We start from the raw sequence: 9,880 nt of genomic DNA on the forward strand, positions 1-9,880 counted from the left end.
TAACCAGATTATAAAAAACTGTGTAGAAGAAAACAGTTGATGAGCAACGCTTTTTTCTTCACTAACAATATAACATCTAATTTCTTTTTTTTCCAGCTTGTGAGAAGGTCTATTTTTATCCTGTAAGCTACTGATTTTTGTACACACACCAGATAATCAAACACATTTTGATAAACGCTCAAGTATAGGCTAATTTCTACTGGTATTAACAGAGTTGCACGTGCGCATGCCAGCTTTGAATTTGGATCTCTCCCATTCAGGTGTTCCTCAGCAGACACTCCCTAGGTTCATCAGTGGTCTGTCAAATGACAAAATAAAGTGTAATGGCAAAAACTTACGGATTCCAGTGTTCTTTAGAAATCCTATAAAGACTGGAAAACATGATGGGAAGTATAACATTTGAATTCTCCTCTATCAAACTCATAATGTATTCGTTATTCCAATAATACAGCGCTCTTTCGGCCACCTTTGAGTCAAAGAGAGAAAATATTAACAGGACTTTGGAAAGCTGTAATTTTGTAATTTGCTGAAGAAAAAAAAAACAGAGAAATTTCACACGGACGAATTAACAAGAATCATTAACTTTGGAATTAAAACTCCAATTTAATCAGTAGCATAACATGAATTAAAGGAATTAAGTTTTTATCCTATAATTCAGATCCCACAGCATCCACTCGCTCTTTCCCCCGAGCAATCTGATGTTACTCGCTGAAGACCAGGTGCAGACACTGCATTAATGCTGCAGCTGCAGTGGGAAAGGCAGAGCAGACAGACCTCCCATCGCCTCTCTCCCTCACTCCTACAACTGCAGTTGGAAAGAAGAGAGCAGGGCTGGGACCCCGGAGGAAGTCCCAGTAGCTGGGCTCAATATGGGAGGAGAGATCTTAAGTGTGGGGAAGGTACCAATAACAAGAATCACCTTGGGGAGGAGATTGGGGTAGGAGGGAAAAACCCTGATCTAAATTATGCTCAAAACAAATGCAGTCCAAGAGAGAGCCAAAAACAGCCACATCTGCCTCTGTGCCGGGATAGTCACCTAGCTTAATATGGAGACACTACAGACCATGAACCCTATCTCTTCTTCACATATGAATTTAAATCCTATTCATTCCCCTTCCTCCATTCTGCAATGTGAAGAAAACAGGCTACAGGTTCTGTCACCCCTAACCAGACATCTCCTTACAGAAGGAAGTAGGAAAAGAAGAATGATGCGGAACAGTGCACTAAGAGGGAGCAAATACATCCTCAGACGCTCTGTCAGTCGGAAGGCCATATGGTAAGTACCCGATACCTATAGTAAGAAGGGCTCAAAGTTGATTTGGATAGAGTTTCAGGCCTCACATGGCTTAGAACAGCAAGTTCTGTGCTACAACCTCAGACAAACCTAACACGTTATTCATGGAGCTTAGAACTAAACTTCCACTGCAACCCCCTTCCCCAGAAATCCAGAAGACAACTACATAAAACCACGTAACATACCATAATACTTACATTTGGGGGTGGGTGGGTGTGTGTTACATTGACACCGAGACTATACATTCCTATAAACACAACATCCTCTACCACTGACCTGAAAATGAGGGCTAGAGACACACTTGGCAATTTGTTTAAACAAAGGTTCCTGGATTTTGACAAATTGTGACGGTTCAATTACATCCAAGATTTCCTCCAGCTCTCCTAGGAACATGACCTAAGGACAAAGAAGGAAGCATTGAATACACAATCTCTGAAAAATCTCGATCAGAGAAACACTGGTGATCCTCAAAGTCTATCACTTCACAGAGACATGGATGCTTCACTAGCTCAGCAAGATGCTCTCTCAAAAACATGTGATCACTCCTGCCTTTAGCAGCTTCTGACTTCAGTCTCTTAAAAGGAGGATGAGTGCGTGCAAATGCTGTACTTAAACCAGCCCTTTACAACAACATTCAGAACTGCACCAGTATGTCCACGCTGAAAACCTTGTTTCATACAAAAGAATCTGGCAGAGGTTTAAACTTCGTTAACTAAGGAGAGTCTTTTAATTTTACCTCATTTTTGGAAGCAATATTCAAAATAATAATTTTGCTGTGTCACAAAATCTCATTAGGAAAACTCAGATTCGCATCAAAAATTTGAAATAAAAATGTGAAGGTCTAACTGCATCTTTTACATATTTTGTAGGTAAACGTCAGACAATAAAACAAAAATATCTTTCAGCCTCCCTGGAAAAATACTATCCTCACTTACAAACAATTCCTAAAGTTTTCCAATCTACTCTCATCTACGTTTATTCTCTCTTTTCTTCTCCATAGAAGAATCAGTGAATATTTTGTGAATAGAAACCACGTCACCAAAGTCTTCTCTTCATACTCAAAAGCAACCAAAAACCAAGAATTCAGGTATGGAAAATCGCCTACAAGAATTAATACCAAGATCCACCAAAGCATGTGCTACGTACCTGGAATATGTAAAGATTCCTTACCTATTAAATTGAAGAACAAAATAACTCCTAGGTTTTGTTAATACTAGCATATCACTTACCTCTTTCTGACTGCAGGTTTTTGGCCAGAATTTCATTAAACCTCTGATGACCTAAATTAGAAGGAAAATCAGTTAGAATTTTCGCTTTTCTCTCAACAGGGTAAGCCACTTATGATGGGGAAAAAAAACAAAGAAGAAAGTATGAAAGATATATTTACCGGTTCTGTGAGTGAGGGGTCTTTCTCCAGGAACTGTACTATGCAATATGCCAGCTATGAAGTGGTAAAGATTTAAGAAAGTCAAGTTAGACCACTTCTAGAAAGAAATCACAAAGAAACTTTCTTTTTTTTAAAAAAGAGACTCAAGGCAAGATGCTACACAGTTTTCTCAAAATGCATCTGATTTTAAACTGAGACATGTAGTTTGCAGCGTGTAAATCCAGGCAGAGTTCGTAAGAAACAACAGAAAAAAACACATAAAAAAATTAAGGTGGCAAAGTAGAATATACCATAAAAATCAGATCAACTTGGAAATCTGAATAGTCATACAATCAATGTTTTGAAGCTTCTGTTACTCTGAAACTGCATTTTTTTTATTGTCCACATTGGCAAAAATCATGACATCTTTAGCAAGTTGAGTCGACGCAGCTAAAACCTGGAATAACATGCCTAGAAAGCAAAGCTTTATTAGCATAAGAAAGACTGCACTATCTGAAAATCAGAGAGAAAGGCAACAGGTATCACTTATCAGCTGAAAAATTATGTGATGAAATATATATGAGAGCATAAGTGCAGTTCTAAGAAATCTGTGCAGGAGAACGTTAAAAGATTGTGGAGAAATGTGGGTATTAATGTTCAGAAAGTTGCCAGGGTGGAGAAGAGCTTTGACAGCACAAGACTAAGGAAATCCAAACATCCTCTTGGGAGAGGGAATGGGAAAGTGAAAACTTTAGAGAATGGGAAAATAGCAAAGGAGAAAACCTAAAGAGAGAGTTTAACTACTAAACAAAATCTCCAAAGTATTACAGATGTATGTTACACTTTTCATTATTTAACCAGAAGAGAAGCAAGACATTTATCATACAAAGCACATTAAATTAATTTCAAATTCTATTGCATTTTTCCACATTTCAAAACTTGCTCTCCACGCTTTTATATTTCACAAAATTAAATTTCCAGAGGAACATTTAAAAAAAAAATACCATTCTAGCTAAGTAGAAAATATTTTTAAAATTTCTACCTGTGCATGGAAGAGTGATAAACTCCTGACAGTATGTAAAGGGATCAACACCTTCACCAGAAATTGTTTATGCTCCGCCTTAAGAGGTAAAGCAAAGCCATTGATAATGCTAGAAATTAGAAGATAAATACTTGTTAGTTTTATCATCACAGAAAGCATTCTTGAGGTTTGAACAAGTACTTTCGAGATTAAAATAATTTAGCAGACAGCACCTGTTTACAAATAGCAGACTTGTGCCATTTGTAAACAGGTGCTGGCTTTTGCTCTGCTTTGTATTAGCAGGACAATACAAGTCTAAGTAGGAATTCAGCTTTGTCTTGGGAATAATCATATAAACAGCTGCACAAATATTGTTGCTAAACAGATAAGACTTTGCCTATGTAAGAAAGGCGTTCTTGAGTAATTATATTACCAGAATCAGATTTACTCAAAATATTCACAGTTAGTGTGCTCGAAAAAATCAATGTTCTGCAGCATGAAAGGATGAAGCACACAAAATTTAACAGACGCACACACGCAAAATCAATTCAACACTTTTGGCTGTAACTTGCATCCAGTTACGTGCTCTTGGCAACGGTGTGACAAGAGAGCTGCACATGGGCTTAAAGATGAGCACGTGCGCACGTCTGTTTTCAGAATCTGGGCTTATAGCAAATAGTTCTTCTGAATCCAATACCATTCTGACGTGTCCAGAAGGGAAGTTTGAGATAGACAACAAATGAAGACTCATTTACCTTCCTAAAATTTCCAACAGTTCAGCTACGCCATTGAAGTGTTCAGTTTCATAAACAAATCTAAAAGTAGAGAAGTTAAATATAAGTAATATATCATTTTCCTAAAATGTTAATAAGTCAAAAATACCTTCTTCCACAACTTACCGTAGAAAAATATTATTAATCTGTTTTCGGATAAATGCTCTAAGACCCAAAAACTTGCCATAAATTCTGTGCAAGACTGTTTTTAGGTAGTCTCGTTCTCGAGGGTCTTCACTGTCAAACAGCTCCAACAGCTGAGTTTAAAGAAAAAAGAGAAATGAAGGAGCAGACACTTGACAAGTATGACATACAGACTTTGATACAAAAGTTAAATTCATGAAAGCAGATACACTGTAAGAACGTGAAACCCAGGTTATCCAAGCGGTAGAAATACAGTGTTAAAAAATCTGTTGTAACCTCAGTACAACATAAGGAAACTTACCTTATTGATTTCCACTAATGACATAACCAAACCTTGGGAATCTTCAAATAAATAATAAACTTTTGATTAAATGGCTCAAAAATGCTGCCCTTCTTCTTCTTAAAATAAATAAAATTCTTAGATACTGTCATATCTACAAAATAAGACGGCTTGCCTCTTCCCATCCACTCTGCGGAACTAAAACACCCTCATTTGCTTTAATATTTTGTTCCTGCAACGCGTCAAGGTTACATTTTTCTAATTGCTTGGAATTCGCAATGTGAGCCCGTAAAGCCTTCCCAGTGACTGCATGGCCTTCACACGCTGGAACAGCTCAAGAGCGAAGTCTACACCAGTACAGGTTCTGCTGTTACCAGATCTCCCTCGATCGAGAAAAATCAAAGGTTCACAGGGAATTAATTCTCCAAGCTGAATGAAACAGTAGCTTCAATATCCAGTTAAAACCAAACCCAAAAAAACCCACACCACCACAACAACAAAACTAACCAACACCACGAAACTGACCTTTACCAAGTAACTCCTAAACTGGATTTTAAATCAATGAAATGATTATGTGGTGCTCAGACAGAAGAAAACACCATCCAATGTCTTGTCTCATACAGAATATATCCCAAAACACTGACACCCCAAGCTGCCTCTAGGACTCAAAGGCAATAATATTACCCACAGATGTTTGTTGTATTCCCTTTCAGTTCTCTATGATGAAAGCGTGAGCCTCCCCTTACCCCTTCTTCTTCATCTTTTTGGACATCACAACATTGGCTAATCTGCTGGACATTTGGAGTAAACTGGAAAGTAACTTTAAGAACAAAACCATCCAACCAGAAGAAAGAAAAAAAAAAAAAAGAAAAACCCAAACAGCCCCCACAAACCCCCAGAAAATAGGGAAGTTTAAAGCAGCTGTCATAAGCAACCAGTATCTGCCTTCCAGGAAGAAGAAAGTAATCATCAACTAGTACCTGTCTTGCAAGAGAAACAAAGACAGTTTGTCTAAAAGGCCTTACAAATGTCGAGGACGCTGTCAGAAAATTATTACAGAAATCGTAGAAAACAAAATTACCTTGGATTCACAAGTAGATAAATTATGAACCCGTATTACGAGTAGATATGTCAGCGTTATGTATGCTACCTGATCTCTGCCAAGCTGCTACACAACTTCGAGGAGGTGAAGAAGGAAAAAGACAGAAAAGTGTAATTGCAGGTTGTATGGGATCTTGCTTTCTAACATCCACTTTTGGGGCTGATCTACATATTCTTCATTGTTTCAGATGTTTCTGTAGCTTGTAATGGGATCCCATCGTCTTTCCTTGCAGTAAGTATTTGTGGTGGGAATTTCATGAGGAAAGGATGAGGGCTGCCAGCTGCCCTCCAGAGGTTATAAACACATGGCTTTGTTCAATTAGTTCTGCCGTTAAATAAATAAATAGTCACCTCACCCTTCCCCAAATAGCAAATTTCACCCAAAGACAGCAAACAGTTAGAAACACTTCTGGTTTTAGTTTTCTTATTGGAGTGCTTTTAGGAGCAAAATATTTATATTTCCAGTTTTCTTATGCTGTGGAAATATTGCTGAACTAAGACTCAGTCTCTCCTTTAAAAAAAACCAAAAAACAAAACCCACAATTATTTTGATATGTCCAATTTGTTATCAAGTTTCAACAATAAAGCCTTATTTTTACGGATAAGCTGCAAGACTTCCATAATTTATGTCATTATTCTGACACGAAACATACATAAAAAAGGGAAATAAATTTTCCAAAATAACCTCCATAACACAGACACTTGTGGATATATTTGAATAGTATGTCTCTTAGCAACCACTGCCAACCATTTCAGACTGTATATAAGCAGGCTTTAGAAATGAAAAGTTACACTGTTAAGTACAGCATTTTATCAAAACATAGAGCTCAAAGTCTGAAACACATCTACATTCAAAAAACAAAAGCAAACACAAGCAAAGAAAAAGCTTGAAAAATGTCCATTATAAAAAAATAAATCTGCATCGTTTTTTCCTATAGGCCTTCTTACTGACAAAATCCACTTCATTAAAGTTGTTCAAATAAAAATAAATTATTAAGTTAAAGATAAGGCTGATTTTAAAGACTGTCACACTTGTATTCTCAGTGTCATGGAGCACCAAACATGCTTCATGTTTTTAGGTCTCAAAGCGGTTTCCTGTGTAAGTCATCTTAGTCACCGATTCTCACGAGTTACTCTGGGCACAGAGCAGATGCGGCAAGAAGTGGAAAGACAGCTCAATTCCTAGAGGTTAAGCACAAATACTTACACACACCAAGATGTATCTACTTGCATGGATAAATACAGCTCAACAGAACTTTTTATAGAAAAATGTGCAATTTAAATGGACACACTGCACTGCAATATATAAAAACTCACTGCCCAACCATGTGACAAGAACTTAGGAATTCTCAGAATTCTTTTGATTTCTAATTGTAGTTACACACATTTTCAGATACGTAGGCCTTAAAATCTCATATTTACTTATTTCACATTTAGTAGACTTAATAAAGACTTACAGGCTGAAAAAAATAAAAAATAAAACAAAATCCTTGTTTTAGACCCAGTTTCTTGTGCCAAATTGTAACAAGTGTGAACACCTTGAAAGGGCATGAGTGGGATACTGCCAGTCATGATCAAGTTCAGCAGCACATAACAGGAGCATTTAGCAATTATTTTCTCTAGATTTTGAAGTAGAACACAAATATTCCTTCTAGCACAATCCTGCTACATCTACAGAAAATCAAATCAGTCTGGAAAAACCCGTCAAGAGTGATTACCCTCCCTGCATATTCATACATCTCCATCAGGTACTGGAGGACCAGACTGGTGCTCTCCCTTGTTCAAATCAGTATTTGGATGAACAGAAAAAGGAAACTCCTCCATAGAGGTTTGATTGAGATGAGAAATACTCTTGTATTCAGAAGATGAATAAAATAAAAACATACGTATATCCCATTGTTTTTGCAGAGTGAAGAAATTTTTGTGCTTTAGAGAAGGAAACTGAAGTCTTTTCTTTGAATTAAAGAGTAGAAACCATTGTCTTTGCTAAGGTTTTCAGGTATTCTTCATACAAATAACACACAAGGACAATAAAAGCACTACTTTTATTGCCTAAGCACTACAGGGAAAACTAAAAGTTCTGTGACAAAGAGGTGGAAGACAGGTCTTCAGAAATGCTCAAGTATCTCCTGCCACTTCTAGTTTGGCTCTTGTTCAAATCTCAGTCCACAAGGAAATTCCCTTTTCTATCTAAGTAGGAATCTTTCTAAATTTCCCTCATTTCGAAAGCAAGCTATAGACAGCATGAAACAGAAAGCATGACTTTATGGTTATACAAAAATTCACCACAAGAACAAAAGCAACAAGACAGGCTTATTCCTGAAAGCTGAAGACAAAAGTCCTATCTGTGGAGTCTCCTGGCTCATCCCCAAAAACACCTTCCTTCAGTCATCTCTGTGCTGGTGTCTGCCAAGGCCCTGACACAAACTCCCCAGCAGAGATCACCAACTGCTGTAGTTTCAAGTGAACTAAGGATGCACACAGGAAACCTGAGCTCGCACACAAGGAGAAGAAAGATGAAATACAGGCAAACCACCTCGCCACCAGCTGACCGCCTGCCAGAGGCCATCTCTTCCATTTAGCCATAAGGAAGGCAGGCAGACTACAAAAATAAAGCTCCCCGCTCCTCGCCTGTGTTGCTCATTATTGATGCTATTTCTTCTTCCACACTTTTAATAGAGCTTCAACTTTATATGGCTTTTTGATTTACTTCCTCTCCGACCACTACAGCATCGCTGCTTCCAGTACGGCGCTGGGAAGAGGTTTGTTAATGAATGTCTGCCCCTGCTGACAGCGCTCCAGCAGAAGCAGGAGAGAGGAATGTTCTCCCCTTCCAAGAGATGTATTCTAACAATATTAAGACACGTTAAAAATGGCATTTAAGTAGTCTCTTTAGATAGCAGCATTTTTAGATTACTTGATAGTAAACGCTTTGTTTTTCAAGAGTTACTCTTTCAGTTCCCTCTTATAACCAGCAAGTCAAATATTTTGATTAAGGTATCAAAAACTGAGCCAAATCAACTATTTTATAGATCTATAGCGACAGGGACTGATATATAAACACACATATATTTCCCCTACCTCTGTAGACTGAAAGAATTCATTGCGTATGGTTGTTTTGCCTCTTCCTCTTGCAAATAAAGTTACACTTTCAAATTGTAAACAAAATCTTTTTAAAGAACTTTTTTCAAATGTTAAATGAAGCTTTAAAGGAAACTGACGGGCTTACCTGCAATACAAATTTCTGATCTATGTATTTTTTGGCAATGCTGGGCTGAAATTCTTGGCTTTCCAAAAATCGAATGAAAAACTCATATACAAGCTGCAAAATAAAGAAAAAAATATATCATGGTTTACTTTATGACTTGGTAACTCTTCATATTGTTAAGTATTTCCCTAAATTCTTACTCACAGAAAACAAAATACTTATTTTTCCACAAAACAAAGGGCTAAAAAAATGAAAAATATTTTTCTCCTTTACCAAAGTGCGACCTTAGAGGTAGAATTAATTACATGTGATTTTTAAGTTAATTTTGCTTATTTAACTCCAGTCAAAGACATCTGATGAAGAACAGGCACTGCAATCTTGTAATGCTTGTTATCATCTTGTAAAGTTTCCTAGCATAATTAGAAAGCACAATTATGCTTTGCCCCATGAACTGCTGAAGTCGCATCAAATACAGACGTTACAACTCTGAAAGGGTTGGAGAAACAGTTGGAAATTTTTTAATTAATTTAGAAATTGCTTAGGGTAGCGCTGTACTACAACTTGAAACACAGAACACCACAAACCAGAATTTACTCAGAAGTTTCTAACTTAGTGTAAAAGATTAGCCTCAGGGCTGGAGAAAACCTGCTTACTTGTATGCAATTGCATCTCTGCCTAAACTTATTCAGCAGG

The 9,880-nt window shown here is 37.2% G+C and overlaps 1 protein-coding gene across 1 annotated transcript in view; it reads right to left on the minus strand.

The window, feature by feature from the left end:
* Window positions 1-317: 317 nt before the first annotated feature.
* Window positions 318-9,880, minus strand: part of LOC104280084 (serine/threonine-protein phosphatase 2A 56 kDa regulatory subunit epsilon isoform-like) — a 39,103-nt gene continuing 29,540 nt past the window's right edge. The window contains exons 5-12 of the mRNA XM_009877625.1: window positions 9,209-9,301; window positions 4,581-4,711; window positions 4,437-4,496; window positions 3,703-3,811; window positions 2,682-2,735; window positions 2,524-2,574; window positions 1,571-1,690; window positions 318-466 (exon numbers count right to left, since the gene is read on the minus strand). Coding sequence (XP_009875927.1) covers window positions 335-466; window positions 1,571-1,690; window positions 2,524-2,574; window positions 2,682-2,735; window positions 3,703-3,811; window positions 4,437-4,496; window positions 4,581-4,711; window positions 9,209-9,301 — 750 coding nt within the window. The 3' untranslated portion in view covers window positions 318-334. The remainder of the gene's footprint in view (window positions 467-1,570; window positions 1,691-2,523; window positions 2,575-2,681; window positions 2,736-3,702; window positions 3,812-4,436; window positions 4,497-4,580; window positions 4,712-9,208; window positions 9,302-9,880) is intronic.

The sequence above is a fragment of the Apaloderma vittatum genome, unplaced genomic scaffold (genome assembly GCF_000703405.1).
Source record: "Apaloderma vittatum isolate BGI_N311 unplaced genomic scaffold, ASM70340v1 scaffold9841, whole genome shotgun sequence".
NCBI lineage: Eukaryota > Metazoa > Chordata > Aves > Trogoniformes > Trogonidae > Apaloderma > Apaloderma vittatum.